The 16,821-nt window shown below is 48.2% G+C and overlaps 1 protein-coding gene and 1 long non-coding RNA gene across 2 annotated transcripts; one reads left to right on the top strand and one right to left on the bottom strand.

The window, feature by feature from the left end:
• Positions 1-15: 15 nt before the first annotated feature.
• LOC6581987 (hemocytin) lies at positions 16-13,865 on the top strand. Its single transcript, XM_002007664.4, has 27 exons — positions 16-333; positions 715-804; positions 872-967; positions 1,031-1,078; positions 1,137-1,532; positions 1,591-1,718; positions 1,775-1,870; positions 1,929-2,126; positions 2,193-2,359; positions 2,415-2,572; positions 2,744-2,898; positions 2,954-3,556; positions 3,622-4,743; positions 4,807-5,700; positions 5,805-6,353; positions 6,415-7,734; positions 7,794-7,863; positions 7,922-8,177; positions 8,234-8,975; positions 9,040-9,528; positions 9,592-10,098; positions 10,159-10,642; positions 10,706-12,489; positions 12,546-12,761; positions 12,828-13,283; positions 13,346-13,602; positions 13,665-13,865. The coding sequence occupies exons 1-27, from the start codon at positions 227-229 to the stop codon at positions 13,785-13,787; spliced, it is 11,511 nt and encodes a 3,836-aa protein (XP_002007700.1). The 5' UTR covers positions 16-226; the 3' UTR covers positions 13,788-13,865.
• Positions 716-2,295, bottom strand: LOC122757442. The gene is made up of 3 exons (XR_006357474.1): positions 2,206-2,295; positions 884-2,142; positions 716-797 (listed from the first exon to the last, which is right to left on the bottom strand). It is a non-coding gene; the product is annotated as an uncharacterized LOC122757442 (long non-coding RNA).
• Positions 13,866-16,821: the final 2,956 nt, after the last annotated feature.

Below are 16,821 nucleotides of genomic sequence, written 5' to 3' on the forward strand. Positions count from 1 at the left end.
CACTGCTTAATTAGTTGCGTTCGCGCGGTCGCTTCGACTAACGGGTTATAATTGTGAATATGTGCTAAAGTGAAAAGAAAATTGTGAAGTGTTTAATTGTGCAGTGAATCGACAAGGATTCGCAGGATAGCGGACTGCCAACATTGAATACTTCAATATCAAGGATAAAACGGATTACCAGTGATATATGCAATATAAATAAAAATATATTTGTGCCTGCCATAAAATGACATCCAAGTACATTTACTTCTTGGCATGGTTGCTAATTCTCAACCAAGTGTGCGCCGAAGAAGGCGATGTAATTATGTCTGATGCTGATGATCAAGATATAGAGTGAGTGAAGGAATATGAATTGTGTGTAAAGTACAATAGAATGTATTAAATTACATAAAACATGTGTATGTTCTAATATGCATAAATATAAAACAGGAAATGCTAAATCTAAAATAAAAATAATATAAAAGTGAAATGTTCTTTCAATATATGTATATATATACTATATACCATATATGTATATATTCTATTCTATATACTATATATATAATATTTAACAATCATTAAAATATATTTCTCAAACTTCAAGCGACTTCCGCTTTCGCTACGCAAATTTTGTTCTAAGATAAAATCGTGTTTTGTAATTAAAAATTATTTCGCATTTGAATTTATATGTTATCTAATTGAACGCCTTCGGGCACTGTATTCGCTACTTGATAGTCCCCTGGCTCAGTCGGCACCGGATGTTGATAATAAGGAACGCCAGGAACGTCATTTCAATTTTGGATATCGTAAGGCGCCTGCTGTGAGGTGCGAGATATATGAAATTATTGTAGGAATATGTATATGTATATTGCTATCAAATATTATCCTTTAGTGCGCGCTATACCTACGACTACAATGATGCTCCGCCTGCAAGCGTTGACTATGGTGGCAAGCTGTTTCCTATCAAGGGCAGCATTAAGACCGGGAGGTGAGTGTAGAGTTAAATCCATTCTATTAGAATATATATAAAATTTAAAAACTCGAAATGCAGCTCAAACATCCTCAACAATGCGCTTAGCTTATTCGGCATGGGCAAAGGGTAAAATTTGTCTGATTATTTATATAGTTTGTATATCATATATAACGTAATTCCCCAGTGTGAAGGGCAACTTTTATGGAAATGCCGCTCAATCGTTGAGAACGTATGGCAAATGCGCAGAGCTTCCACTGCCACAAAATGTGCTGTCCCAATGCGATGGCAGTGGTAGGTGTCAAGTGTATTGCCCGGATGGTTATACGTTTTCCCAGGACACCAAATCCCTGGATCTTTTTTGCAGCAACGATGGCTGGATAATAGTCAACTCGGAGTTTACTCGAGTGCCGCCTTGTCAGGCTGTGTGCTTGCCGCCATGCGAGAACAATGGCATCTGTCTACAAGCAGGCATATGCCAGTGTCCGGAGAACTATTCAGGCCCGTTATGCCAGCACAAGAAGTCCGTGTGTGCCGCCAAGCCGCCAGTGCCCAAGAATTCCAAGGTGTCCTGCAAAAATAAGTGAGTTGAGTGGGCTATATCAACCGTTATATATATTTAATTTAGCATTTCCTGTTAGTTTTTGTAATGCTCAATGCATGCGAGGCTTTCAGTTCCCGGACGGCAGCGGCATCGCCAACATTGAATGCCGCAATGGCCAGTGGGTGCATTCCAAAACTGGACTTGCCAAGATGCCAGACTGTGGCCGTAAGTGAACAGCATATTCCGGTTATATAATGTAAGCTGACCTTCTATATCTTCAGCAACCTGCTCGCCGGCCTGCGAGAACGGCGGACAGTGCATCAGCTTCAACATCTGTCAGTGCTCCAAGATACATCGCGGCTCATATTGCCAATACAGTGAGCATACATCTGGATATCCTTAACTGAATTTGAATACTTATAATTTGTATATCAGGCATTTCTAGTTGCAATGTAACCAATACGCATTTCAATGGCAACTATAAGTGCGCTTACGACACGGAGGAGGCACGCTGCACCTTTAGTTGTCCACAGGTGAAGGGTCTCCAGGTGCAAGGGCGCCTCGACATGGAGTATAAGTGCAGTTATAAGGATGGCGTTTATTTGCCTGCGCCATTGCCAAAGTGCATTTTCCGTAAGTCTCCCTTCTACTATAATTAAAAAGAGTTTAATATATTTAATATTATGTACAATTGCACAGCTCCTGGATATACCATTAGATCGGGCAGCGTGCAAGTGACGCATATGCAGCAGCCGGGTCGCACATATCATGGCGCCTTTAGCGGGGAGATTACCTCGGAGCTGAGAAGTCAACGGGAGATTCTGTTGGCGTTGCTCGCCAAGTATAAGGATCTGGAACGTCGTAGTGTAAGTCGATCGTAGAAATGATCGTGCAGCACTTTATGTTTCGCCTACTGTGCAGGAATGGTGGTCATCGGAGGAAACAGTGTCAACTCTCAGCAGCTACTCCCTGTACATGAGCGGCGAGGTGGATGTGGTCATCGATCAGTCACCAAGGCCAGCAATGTGCACCACCTGGGGTGGCATCAATATAAAAACTTTCGATGGCTTAGTTTTCAAGTACGTACTTATCGATTAGTTCAAGTGAATTTAAAAGTGATTAGCCGATTAGCAACGATAAGTACTTGCAATATCGATAACCTAAGCCAAGGAGCATTTTGCGATAGCTGAGATAGCAATATTAATCGGCTGTTTATTCTTATTGGCGCTCCAATTTCATTTTACGTTTAGAGCACCTTTGTCCTGTTCCCATACGTTGATCTTGGACAAAGTGTCTGGCACTTTTGATGTAACACTAAAAGCATGTCCCTATGGCTCTGGCTATGGCTGTGCGCACACACTGAAGATTCAATGGCAATCGGTGCTTTATATCCTGGAGAACTTAAGTGAGTAGCATTTTGCAAGAACTCTGAATTGAAATTATTTTCACTTGCTTTATAGATGGCACCATACGCTTGTCCACGCCCAACAAACAGTTGCCCATACCCGTTCAGGTCATGGGCATGAAGGTGATGCCAGTGGCGCAGCATGTTCAAATTGATCTGGAATCAATCGGGCTCAAGCTCGACTGGGATCATCAACAGTACGTGGCTGTGCATGCAGGTCCTGCCATGTGGGGCAAAGTGGGTGGTCTATGTGGCTCTCTGGACGGTGACTATCGCAACGATTTAATGTCTCGAACTGGCAAGAAGCTGGAGACAGTGAAGGCATTCACCGATACCTGGCGTGTGGATGACCACAGTGAAATGTGCCGAGTGGAGAACAGCGCCGAATTGGAATTTGGCATTGAATCCTGTGAGCAGAGCAAGCTCCAGAAGGCAGTCACTATTTGTGAGCGTCTGCTGGCCAACGAGAAGCTGAGCGACTGCATCAAACCTTTCAACTACGATGCACTCATCCGCACCTGCATCGCCGACTATTGCAACTGTGCGAATCGCGAGAGGCCCGAAAGCTGCAATTGCGATGCCATTGCCATGCTGGCCAAGGAATGCATGTTCAAGGGTATTCAATTAGAGCACGGCTGGCGTAATCTGGAAATATGCCGTGAGTGAAGAGTCTATATACATCATTATATCACATTTACTTATCATTATGCAATATTTCAATAGCCATCAGCTGCGGCTTTGGACGCGTCTATCGCGCCTGTGGGCCGGATGTGGAGCCAACCTGTGAATCAGGTCTGACAGTCGCTGCACCCACAAAAGACAAGTGCAACGAGGGCTGCTTCTGTCCCGAAGGCACGGTCCAGTACAAGGATGCGTGCATCACTCGGGAGCTGTGTCCCTGCTCGTTGCGTGGCCGCGAGTTCAAGCCCGAGGCAACGGTCAAGAAGAACTGTAATACTTGCACCTGCAAGAACGGGCAGTGGAATTGCACAGACGATAAATGTGGTGCACGCTGCGGTGCTATTGGTGATCCTCATTATCAGACTTTCGATGGCAAGCGATACGATTTCATGGGCAAGTGCTCGTACTATTTGCTGAAGACACCGAACATGTCTGTGGAGGCGGAGAACATTGCCTGCTCCGGTGCCGTATCCGAGGCACTCAGCTATGCGGCACCCGATGATCCCTCCTGCACCAAGTCGGTAACCGTGCGATTCGTACTACGCGACGGCACCCCAACCACAATCAAACTGGATCAGGGCTTGACGACGGTCGTCAATGACAAGCCCATTGCCAAGCTGCCAAAGATGTTGGGCGCCGGTGAGGTCCTGATAAGACGCGCCAGCTCTACGTTCTTGACCGTGGACTTTGCCGGGGGCATACGCGTCTGGTGGGATGGTGTGTCGCGTGTCTATATTGATGCACCGCCGAGCTGGCGTGGCCAGACGCAAGGTCTGTGCGGCACATTCAATTCCAATACACAGGATGACTTCCTGACACCCGAGGGCGATGTTGAAACGGGTATTGAGGCATTTGCGGACAAGTGGCGCACCAAGGACACCTGCCAGTTCCAGGCGGAGACCCACCAGGGACCGCACCCTTGCACCCTGAGCCCAGAGAAGAAGGCGATTGCAGAGAAGCACTGCGACTGGATATTGCAGGACATATTCCAGGAGTGTCACTTCATGGTGGAGCCTGAAAAGTTCTACGAGGACTGTCTTTACGATACTTGCGCCTGCAAGGACGAGCCCGAGAAGTGTTTCTGTCCCATTCTCTCTGCTTACGGTACCGAATGCATGCGACAAGGAGTCAAAACTGGTTGGCGCATGACTGTAAAGGAATGCGGTGAGTATAGGTAGCTCAGCATGGTATATAACATTGGATCTATATCTACTTCGATTTTATTAGCTGTCAAGTGTCCCATGGGTCAGGTGTTTGATGAGTGTGGCGATGGTTGCGCCTTGACTTGTGACGACCTGCCTGGCAAGAACAGCTGCACCCGTGAGTGTGTCGAGGGCTGTCGCTGTCCCCATGGGGAGTACGTCAATGACCAGGGTATCTGTGTGCCCAAGCACAAGTGTCATTGCAGCTTTGATGGCATGATCTTCCGGCCTGGCTACAAAGAAGTGCGTCCAGGTGGCAAATTCCTTGATCTCTGCACCTGTGTGGATGGCGTTTGGGATTGCCAGGATGCTGATCCGGGCGATGATGTCAAGTATCCACCCTCGTCGGAGCTGCGCAGCAAGTGTGTCAAGCAACCATTTGCGGAGTTCACCAAGTGTGCACCCAAAGAGCCGAAAACCTGCAAGAATATGGATAAGTATGTGGCGGACTCTGTAGACTGCTTGCCTGGCTGCGTCTGCATGGAGAGCTATGTCTACGACACATCTCGGCAAGCTTGTGTGCTGCCCACAAACTGTTCTTGCCATCATGCTGGCAAGAGCTATGACGATGGCGACAAGATCAAGGAGGATTGCAATACGTGCGTGTGCCAGGCGGGCAATTGGAAGTGCTCCGACAATGGCTGTGAATCCACTTGCAGCGTGTGGGGCGACTCACATTTCACCACCTACGATGGTCAAGATTTTGACTTCCAGGGCGCTTGCGATTATGTGCTCTCCAAGGGCGCTTTCGAGAATGGCGATGGCTTCAGTATTACCATACAGAATGTGCTGTGTGGTACAATGGGAGTCACATGCTCTAAATCGCTGGAAATTGCATTGACTGGGCGGGCGAAGGAATCATTGCTGCTGAGTAAGGATTCGGCTTACAGCGTAGATCCCAATAAGTCGGCCATTAAAAGTGAGTAACTGTGCTATCGTTATCGATATAACTGATTCCAAGTATGAAGTATATTTTAATATCGATACATGAATATACTTCTCCCATTTCCATTTTCCAATTAGAACTTCGAGACAGCGTCCATTCCAATGGCCACAACGCGTTCCACATTTACAAATCAGGCGTATTTGTTGTTGTCGAGGTTATTCCTCTCAAGCTACAAGTGAAATGGGACGAGGGCACGCGTGTTTATGTCAAATTGGGCAACGAATGGCGCAACAAGGTCAGCGGCTTGTGTGGCAATTACAATGGAAACAGCCAGGATGATATGCAAACGCCATCATTGGGCTTGGAAACAAGTGCCATGCTCTTTGGTCACTCCTGGAAGCTGCAGCCACATTGCGCAGCACCCGTGGCACCAATCGATGCCTGCCGCCAGCATCCAGAACGCGAAACGTGGGCGCAACTTAAGTGCGGCGCCCTGAAATCTGAACTTTTCGAGCCCTGCCATGCGGAGGTGCCACTGGAGCGCTATCTGAAGCGTTGCATCTTCGATACGTGCGCCTGTGATCAGGGTGGCGATTGCGAGTGCCTGTGCACGGCTGTGGCGGCCTATGCGGATGCCTGTGCCCAGAAGGGCATCAACATACGCTGGCGATCCCAACATTTCTGCCGTAAGTCGATGAATTCCAAATATAAAAAAAAAATAGTATATTAATATTTTCTTCTTTTCAGCCATGCAATGCGATCCACACTGCTCGGAGTACAAGTCCTGTACGCCCGCCTGCGCCGTAGAGACCTGCGACAATTTCTTGGATCAGGGCATTGCGGAGCGCATGTGCACGCGCGAAAACTGCGTTGAGGGCTGCCAAATTAAGCCCTGTGAGGATGGCTTCATCTACTTGAATGACACCTATAGGCAGTGCGTGCCCAAGGCGGAGTGCAAGCCTGTGTGCATGATGAAGGAGGGCAAGACCTACTATGAGGGAGACGTAACGTTCCAGGATGCCTGTGCCACTTGCCGATGCTCGAAGCGCAAGGAAATCTGTAGCGGCGTTAAGTGCGATGAGCCCCATACGCCGGCAACGTCTGCGCCATATATTAAGGGCACCACCGAACCACCGCTAGCCACGCAGAACCAAACGAAATGCGTGCGAGGCTGGACGCGTTGGTTTGACAACGACGCCGATACCACAGAGAAGATTGTGCGGCTCAACGATGAGGAGAAGCTGCCGCGCTACGATCGTCTGGAGAGCATCTATGGCACCTGTCTCAAGAAGTACATGACCAAGGTGGATTGCCGTGTGAAGGGCACTCACGAGCCGCCCGAGCTAATGGATGAGAATGTTGTCTGCAGCCTGGCTGAGGGCTTGCGTTGCATTGGCAAGTGCCATGACTACGAGCTGCGCGCGTTCTGCCAGTGCGATGGCGAGACGGAGCTCACGACACCTAAGCCAATCGAAAAGCCCCAAATCGGCGCCAGCTGCGACGTGGGCGTGGTCGAGTACAAAGAGTATCCCGGCGATTGCCATAAGTTCCTGCACTGCCAGCCCAAAGGCGTCGATGGTGGCTGGGTGTACGTGGAGAAGACGTGCGGCGAGTTCATGATGTTCAATCCCACCATGTTCAATTGCGATCACATTAGCATTGTCCAAGAGCTGAAGCCCAGCTGCGACAATCGCAAGCCAGAGCCTGAGCAGGAGCTCATTATGCAGTGTGACGAGGACAAGATCTGGTCAGAGTGCGCCAACCAGTGCGAGAACACTTGCCACTACTACGGCAGCATTCTGCGTAAACGCGGCCTGTGCCAGCACGGCGAGCACTGCAAACCCGGCTGTGTGGATAAACTGCGTCCGGACTGTCCCAAACTGGGCAAGTACTGGCGTGATGAAGACACCTGCGTGCATGCGGATGAGTGCCCGTGCATGGACAACGACGAGCAGTATGTGCAGCCCCACAAGCCCGTCGTGGGTGAGCTGGAGATTTGCCAGTGCATCGACAATGCCTTCACATGTGTGCCCAATAAACCGGAGCCAGTGCCAGAGTCAACAATAAGTAAGTGGGCGAACAGCATTGCTTGAACTGCGATCCTAATCAGTGTTTCTTTTCTGCAGAGCCGTTTGAACCCATAGTGCCCATAGTTCCGATTACTCTGACGCCACCATTGCATTGCGCACCCGAGCGGTAAGATGTGTGATGAGATCTGAGTGTGGCTTTATCTTCTTCATCTTCAATTTTGCAGTCTCATCCCCATGATTGAAAATGGCCAGCATTCATTGCCCGATAGCATCTTCAATGCTAGCTCCCAGCTGGCACCAGAGCATGCGCCGCACAAAGCGCGTCTGAGCAAGAAGCCGACGACGGACAGCGGCAGCTGGTCACCACAGATCAACGATCAGATGCAGTACTTGGAGCTGAACTTAAAGCATCCGGAGCCCATTTATGGAGTCATCATGGCTGGCAGTCCCGAATTCAACAACTATGTGACGCTCTTCAAGGTGGAATTAATTTGTGAACAATTGGAAGGGTCAATATATAATTATATATGTTTTAGATCCTGCACAGTCACGATGGCATCGCCTATAACTATCTGGTCGATGAGACGGACATGCCGCAGTTGTTTAATGGACCATTGGATTCCCGAGAGCCCGTGCAGACGCTCTTTAAGATACCCATTGAGGCGAGCTCACTGAGAATTTACCCACTCAAGTGGCATGGATCGATTGCAATGCGTGTCGAGCTGTTGATTTGTGGTGAGCTGCCAGTTGTCACTCTGCCACCGCCCACATTGCCCACAAGCACAGAGCGTCCGTCCATGCATTACGAGCTGGAGTGTGTCGATGAAATGGGCGTGGATAAGGGCGAGATGCATGAGCAACAGATACAGGCGAGCAGCTTGTGGCAGCTGCACCAAGCGGCTAGGAAACCACGTTTACATGACCTGCTCAAGCTGTCCACACCCCAGGCATGGCGTCCGCTTGCCAATACGCCCAATGAGTTTATCGAATTTGATTTCCTGGAGCCGCGCAATGTATCCGGTTTTATTACCAAGGGCGGCTCCGATGGCTGGGTGACTGGCTATAAGGTTATGTTCTCAAAGAAGAAGCCCACTTGGAACACGGTGCTGGCACCCAACGGACAGCCACGTATATTCGAGGCAAATGTGGACGAGCAGACGCCGCGTACCCATCACTTTAAGAAGCCAATCCTGGCGCAGTATCTGAAGATTGTGCCCGCCAAGTGGGAGCGCAACATAAACATGCGCATCGAGCCCCTGGGTTGCTTTAAGCCTTATCGTGAGTCGCTGAAAAGCTTCAGCAAGAAAATTCAATTGATTTAATATTTTTTTTTTACCTAAAGCTGTGGTGAAGGAGGAGAAATACGAGGAAAAAGTGGAGCCCACCAAGTGCAATGTGTGCGAAGGAATCACCAGCTCCAGCCCCGATGCCAAGAAGTGCCAATGCAGTGACCAGCTCTACTGGGACGGCAACAAGTGTGTGCAGCGCAATCTCTGCCCTTGTGTGGAGAACTATGTCAGCTATCCGATCGGCAGCAAGTTCGAGAATGCCGCCTGTGAGGAGTGTGTCTGCGTTTTGGGTGGACGCCACAATTGCAAACCCAAGAAGTGTGCACCATGCGAAGAGCGTCATCTGCGTCCGGTCATAACCAGCGACTGCTTCTGCAAGTGCGAGCCATGTCCCAAGCACCAGCGTCTGTGCCCCTCCAGCGGCGATTGCATACCGGAGATTCTGTGGTGTAATGGCGTGCAGGATTGCGCGGACGATGAAGATGCCAGCTGTCGGGACTCATTCACTGTAGAGCCCGATATCAAGCGTGAGAAGAATGAAAGTGAGTGGACGTCCGATGTTTGGGGATTACACATATGTAATTCGTGAATTTATTGTATTTCAGCAACGGTTATCACCTGCCCTGCGCCTGTTTGTCCACCCCAAATGAAGATCAAAATTATTGAGAAGAAGGCACGCAAGATGTCCAAGATCTTCACATTCCACAAACAAGTGTCCATTGTGGATGACGGCGTCAGCATAACGAAAACCAAGTTTATTTCCTCAAACGAGAAAATTTTGGCCATGCCCGGCAGCGAGCTGAACTACCAGGAAGAGGAGGAGTGCAGTGAATTCACCTGTGTGCCGATACCCACCAAGGAGGTGAACAAAAACGAGACAATCACCTGCGTGGAGCCCAAATGCCCGGAGAAATACGATGTCGAGCTAGACCTGAGCACCGCCAAGGCGGGCGACTGCCTCCGTTATACGTGCGTGCTGCGACCCAATAAGGATGATGTGTGCGAGATTAGCGGCAAGAGCTTCACCACCTTCGATGGCACCATGTTCAAATATAGCCCGTGCAGTCATATACTAGCCAGAGACATACACAACGGCAGCTGGACCATATCGGGTGGAGATCTGATCATAATAACTAGATTAGACAATTATTTATAGTTTTTGTCCTTTGCAGTTCATCAGCAGTGCAGCGATGAGACGCGCAAAGTGTGCCATAAAGTGGTCAGCATTCAGGATCTGCAGGCCGGCAACGAGCTAGTGCTGTTGCCACATCTCAAGGTGAAATTCAATGGCTTCGAGTTCACCGTGGATCAGCTCATCAATTCGCCCATTTGCAAGGCATCGTTCGTGGTCTCGCAGCCGGGCAAAACGTTGCTCGCCGTGTCCACCAAATATGGCTTCTGGGTGCAATTGGATGACATTGGCATACTCAAGGTGGGCATCTCCTCCAAATTTCTACGCACTGTGGACGGCCTGTGTGGCTACTACAATGGCATTCCACGGGACGACAAGCGCACGCCCGATGGTCAAGTCTTGGCCAACACGGAGAAGTTCGGTAAGAGTTGGTACGACAAACGCATTCCTCTGGATCAATGTGGCGATCAGAAGTGCACCAGGCAGCTGCAGGCCAAGGCGTTGCAGCTATGTAACATCATCAAGTATGTCTTCCCTTAGAGTTCCCTAGTTTACCTTTAGCTAATCCTTTTCATCTTGATCTGCAGCCATCCCACCTTCGCCAAGTGCCACAAGGCTGTCAACTATAAGCAGTTCTCCAACAACTACTGCCTGGAGGCTGCCTGCGATTGCTTGCTGGCAAATAATGGAGATGCCTCGGCATGCAAGTGCAACATACTCGAGAGTTTCGTGAAGAAGTGCCTCAGTGTCAATCCACTGGTGCAGCTAAACACCTGGCGAGCGGTGCATCAGTGCGATATTAGCTGTCCGGCTCCCTTGGTGCACACCGATTGCTATAAGCGACGCTGTGAGCCTTCCTGCGACAATTTGCATGGCGATGATTGTCCTGTGCTGCCGGATGTCTGCTTCCCGGGCTGTTATTGTCCCGAGGGCACCGTTCGCAATGGCCCCAAGTGTGTGCCCATCGCCGACTGCAAGGACTGTGTGTGCAAGGCATTGGGCAACTCCAAGTACCTGACCTATGATCGCAAGAGCTTCAGTTTCAATGGCAACTGCACCTACCTGCTGTCCCGGGATGTGGTGCTGCCAGGTGTGCACACGTTCCAGGTGTACGTCAGCATGGATGATTGCAAGAAGCTTGGCCAAGTCCGCGCCATGGAAGGTGCCAGCTGTCCCAAGTCGCTCCATGTGCTCAACGGCGACCATGTGATTCATGTGCAGCGTGTGCCGAGTCATCCAAAGGCACTGCAAGTGCTGGTGGATGGCTTCGAGGTGAAGAAGATGCCATACAAAGACAGCTGGATAACGTTGCGCCAAGTGGTGGGCAAGGAACTCGTGCTCTCTCTGCCCGAATCGCATGTGGAGCTGACAGCCTCATTCGAGAACCTGATCTTCACGCTCGGTGTGCCCGGCATCAAGTATGGCAGCAAGATGGAAGGACTTTGTGGGGATTGCAATGAAGACCCCAGCAATGACTTGAAGCCAAATCCGGCCAAGAAGAAGCCGGGCATGGATCCAATACAGACCTGGCAGGCCGATGAGCCCAAATTGGGCTTAACCAATGACCAGGAGTGCTTGAGTGAGGATGTGCCCAAGGAGCACTGCATACCATTGCCGCCAGAGAAGGATCCCTGCCTGCAGTTCTACAACGAGAAGCTGTTCGGCAAGTGTCCGCTCGTTGTGGACCCCATTGGCTATGTGTCGGCCTGTCAGCAGGATATCTGCAAGCCGGGCAACACCCAGCAAGGCGTCTGCTTATCCCTGGCCGCCTATGCGAAGGAGTGCAACAGCAAGGGCATCTGCACCGACTGGCGCCGTCCAGAGCTTTGTCCGTTCGAGTGTCCCAGCGACATGGTCTACGAACCCTGCGGCTGTGCCAAGAACTGCGATACGGTCAAGGCCATGACCGACTACGATGCGGTTAACATAAAGACCGATACGGTGTTCCACACGGTGAGCAGCGACGATATGTGCCTCAGCTCGGAGCGCTTTGAGGGTTGCTTCTGTCCGGCTGGGCAAGTTATGGATGACGGCAAATGCATACCCGAGGCGGCGTGCACCAAATGCGATGACGGCGAGCACCTGCCGGGCGATAAATGGAAGCAGGACAAGTGCACCGATTGCCAGTGTGATGCCAGGGGCAAGAGCTCGTGCGTGGAGAAGAAGTGTCAAGTGGAGGAGAACATATGCGCCGAGGGCTACAAGCCACAGACCATAGTTAGCGCCGAGGAGTGCTGCCCACGCTATCGCTGCGTGCCGGAGCCCAAGGAATCACAAAAGCTCTGCCTGGCTCCACTGATGCCTGTGTGTGGACCAGGTCAATTTAAGAAGCAGAAAAACGATGTCAACGGCTGTCCACAGTACATTTGCGGTAAGCTTTGGCTCTTGAATTTTATATTATTAAATTACTGAATGGAATTTCTATAGAATGCAAGCCCAAGGAAGATTGTGATCCACTGGAGCCACCGCGTCAGCTGTTGCCTGGCGAGCAGCTCGTCAAGATCGATGAAGGCTGTTGTCCCACACAGAAGATTGTCTGTAAGCCGGATCAGTGCCCGCCTGCCCCAGTCAACTGCCAGAAACGCTTCTACGAGGTCAGCACACAGAAGGCAGAAGGCGCCTGCTGTGCCACACATAAATGCGGTACGCATAACTAATCTAATTGGATCTAATAAGAATTAATTAATTACTTCGATTCTGTGCCCGCAGTGCCGCCCAAGCATTTGTGCATTGTGCAATATGAGGTGCACGAATCGAGCAGTTTCACCAAGCAAATCGGTGACAAGTGGCAGCATGCCAAGGATGTCTGCAAGCAGGAGCAGTGCGTCTATGGACCCGATGGCATTGCACAGGTTATCAGCACGTTGCAACAATGCTCAACGGATTGCCCAGCTGGCTATAGCTATCAGAAGCTGGACAAGAGCAAATGCTGCGGCGAATGCGTGCAGACGTCCTGTGTGTTCGAGAACAAACTGTACGATGTTCATGCTGTATGGAGCTCACCCGACAATTGTACACACTATGTATGCCTGAAGAAGGATAAAATGCTAATGGTCAGTTCTTCGATCGAGGTCTGCCCAGACGTCAGTCGCTGTCCAGAGCACTTGCAGTTTGTGGAGGGCTGCTGTAAGCTCTGTAAATCGGAGCCAATCATTGAGAATCTATGTAAGTGGAACAGAATAATCCGTTTAATGCTATTTGGTAATTTCGATTATATTCCATTGCAGCCAACTGTTTGCCAGTTTCTTTGGCCGAGCCGCTGACGAAGGAGTTGCTAAAGTATACCAAGCCTGGTCATGGTGTCTGTGTGAATGCGGAGCCCATCAAGGGCTTCACGGATTGCGAGGGCGCCTGCAGCTCGGGCTCCAAATATAACAAACTAACGGATGTGCATGAGAAGTTCTGCACCTGTTGCACCATTAAATCCTACGAATCGATCTCAATCAAAATGGTCTGCGAAGATGGTTTCACATTCAATCAGCGCGTAAGTTTCATAATATTTATTCTATTTTGTATAGTACTAAAAGATTCATTTTTAATTGACAGCATGAGGTGCCATCGAATTGTGGTTGCTCGCCGTGCGCTGAGTTCTCAGAGAGCGTAATAGATATGCGAATGGCTGAGACGAAGCAAAAGCCACTGTCATTGCTGCAGTTTATTGGCCATTGAGGTTGTACTTGCTCTGCTATCCTAGTTTGTCATAATAAATTCATTTACTATAACTAAAATTAAAAGAATATTCCAAAATTCAAATTTGCCTTATGACTTCCAATTGGAAACGTTTTTAAGCATTGGTCGTTCACGAGAGCTGTGTCAGTTCATACTATCGATATGTTTAAGTGCCGATATATATGGTGATCACTCAGTTCATCTCTATTAACAATGCGAAAAGTTCATAATGTGCAATTGCCATGCCACATTCAACGATTTCAGCTTAACTCAATTTATTGCGGCGCCTAGAGCAGCGCCAATATTTGTCCATGGCACGCAACAGACCAACGGCGGGCAGTCATTATTTTTGCTACTGGCAAGTCTGGCAGCCATTAAAAAAAGAATGTTGTGGCACCTTTTGATAATGCAGTCGACATTGCCGTTGAGCTGTTTATGAAAACTTTGCGGCTTTCAGACTCGGACTCAACTTCACTACATTTGCATTTCAATAATTAATTGTTATTGTTGGCTGTGCGCACTCTGTGTTTGTTTTTCACATGTGCAGCAACTACATATGTATATGCATGGACTTCCCTTCGAGTAGACAGCGCAAGGCTATAAAAATGCGTGCCAGCAACAACGTAAGTAGATACGTAAGCACGTGCACACAAGCATACATACGTACGTAATAACAAAGACGTTGACTTTTCTGTGGCGGACGTTAATTTATTTACTGCTGCGCTTGGCAAATGGCACTGTGCCCTTGCGCTCTCACTCTCTCGCGCTACACATATACAGACACACACACATAGCTGTCCCTCTCCACAGAGAACCGCAAGCAATGCGCGCTCTGCACTTTTGCACATTCATTGCATTTTATTTATTGTATGATTCAACAATTTACGTAAGTTAGCGACGCGAATATGAAATTATCCTTTTGTGTGGCGAGCCCAGCGAAACTCGCCCCCCAAGGAAGTTGACAATAAAAACACGTACACACGCCTATTATGACAGGCTTAAGGCATTTTCTTTTCTTTTTTTTTTTATAAATGCAATGCCAAAGTACCTGGCTAAGTTATTGTTCCGGCCCCTTTCGTTATATTTGTGCATGTTTAATATGGCCCGTGGCTGGGCTTATAAAGTATTCAATATGGCGGCGAAAATCTTAAAGAGAGGCAAGTTTTCTAATTTGTCATTGGCATCAATTAGATTCTAAATTAAGCAGCAGGACGGGATTGTATACCTATACAACGACAATTTATATATGTATGTGTGTGCACATATATTAGATGGGCGTTGGGTCACAGAAATTGAGGAAATAACCAATTAGACAGCTGACACACACACATCCATGTACATTGGAGTATTTATATTTCTCTCTCTCCCTCTCTGTGTAAAACTCTCATTGGAATATACATTGAAATTTAATGGAGCATATGCTGCATGCAGGCAAAAAAAATCGTCATATTTTGTGCATATTGTGTAAGAGAGTGTAGTCTATATAATTGCCCAGAAGTAATCTCAAGCAGGAAATGAACAGTGAAATGGCTAACGATACGAAACACACACACACACATATATATATGCCAGCACAAGCGGTAAATGGTAAACACTTTTTACACACACACATACATGCATAGACACATCAAAAATTATTTTTACTCAGCTATTGCCAAATCGATATGCAATTTTCCTAAATATTGTACTTATTGGTAAAGTGTATATATGTATGTGTATATGTATGTATGGTATATGTCTTTACATCTGTACGGCCGCTTAAAAATCTAAAATGCAAAAATCGTTTATTTGCTCAAGAGCCGTTAAAATGTACAAACTGCAAGGCGATGGCCAAATGTCTCGATATATGTGTGTGTGGGTGTGTGTGAGTGTGTGTGCCTGGGCTGATTCGTTCGGCCGCTGCAAAAAGTCAAACATGGCCATTTGTTGCAGGTTTCAATTTCAGTTGATTGCATACAGAGAAAGAAGCAGAGAGTGAGAGAGAGAGGAAGAGTGGGGAGTGAGAGAGTAGCAACTAGCTTGCTACCTTCAATGCCATTGACGAAGAAACTGTTGTAGATATTTGGACGTGCAGTCGAGCGCAAAAAAGCAACAGAGACATCGACGACAGACGGTCCGACCAGAGTCAGCGCGACTGTGCATAGAGACATATGTAGAGCTCACACATGCACACACACACACACAGATGTAAAACATACAAAAATTATAAGGATATACGCTACGTGCAGTCAATAAATAAAACAGTTCCAGTAGCAGTCCTTGCCAGGCAGCAACTACCAAGCACATATGCCCTACCAAAAGAAACACGTTCGATTTAATACAAATGCGCTTAGGTGTAGGCGGGTGAGGCGCCAGAGGTGCGCGTATGGCGAGCGGATGGGGGCGGCTGCTGGGTGGGATTTATGCCAAGCGACGTTTTAAGTCTTCGTCGCAGCAACAGCTGCTGTTGCTTCTGCTGCTCCTTCGGCTTCCTTTGATGGTGGCACAGCTGCGCTTACGAATGCGCTCCATAAAGTCATTGCATTGCATTTGCCTGGTTAGCAATTTGTAATAATTTTCCTTCTATGATGGTTATCTAATTTTGTATGCTCAAATAAATATGTTTTTTAGTTTCCCCTGCTGACTGCGCATAATTTTGTGTGTAACCTGTTCGATTGGCCTACCTGCACAGCGAGCATTAAATCAAACATAAAACCTAAATTTCCGATTAGTTTTTCTAATGCAATTGCAATTGTAATTCTAACTCATTTATCATATTTCCAATCAGAGTTATGTGCAATTTTTGGGGTTAACTAAAGTCTTTGCATAGTTTCGAGAGTCGACTGGGGCTAAGACATTGCATTGTCCCCATTTCAACCCTGTGGCATGTCTATAAATTGTGATTTTACATTCCGAAAACTCGAGCTACAACTTTGGCTACAAAATGGCAAAACAGTTAGCTTGATAAACAAAAACTCGTTGCATACCTTTTTCTACCATGGCCAAAAGTGCAAATATCTGAACAATGCAAGCTGATATGCTGACTACTGACTGC

The sequence above is a fragment of the Drosophila mojavensis genome, unplaced genomic scaffold (assembly GCF_018153725.1).
Source record: "Drosophila mojavensis isolate 15081-1352.22 unplaced genomic scaffold, ASM1815372v1 contig_74, whole genome shotgun sequence".
In the NCBI taxonomy this organism is placed as follows: domain Eukaryota; kingdom Metazoa; phylum Arthropoda; class Insecta; order Diptera; family Drosophilidae; genus Drosophila; species Drosophila mojavensis.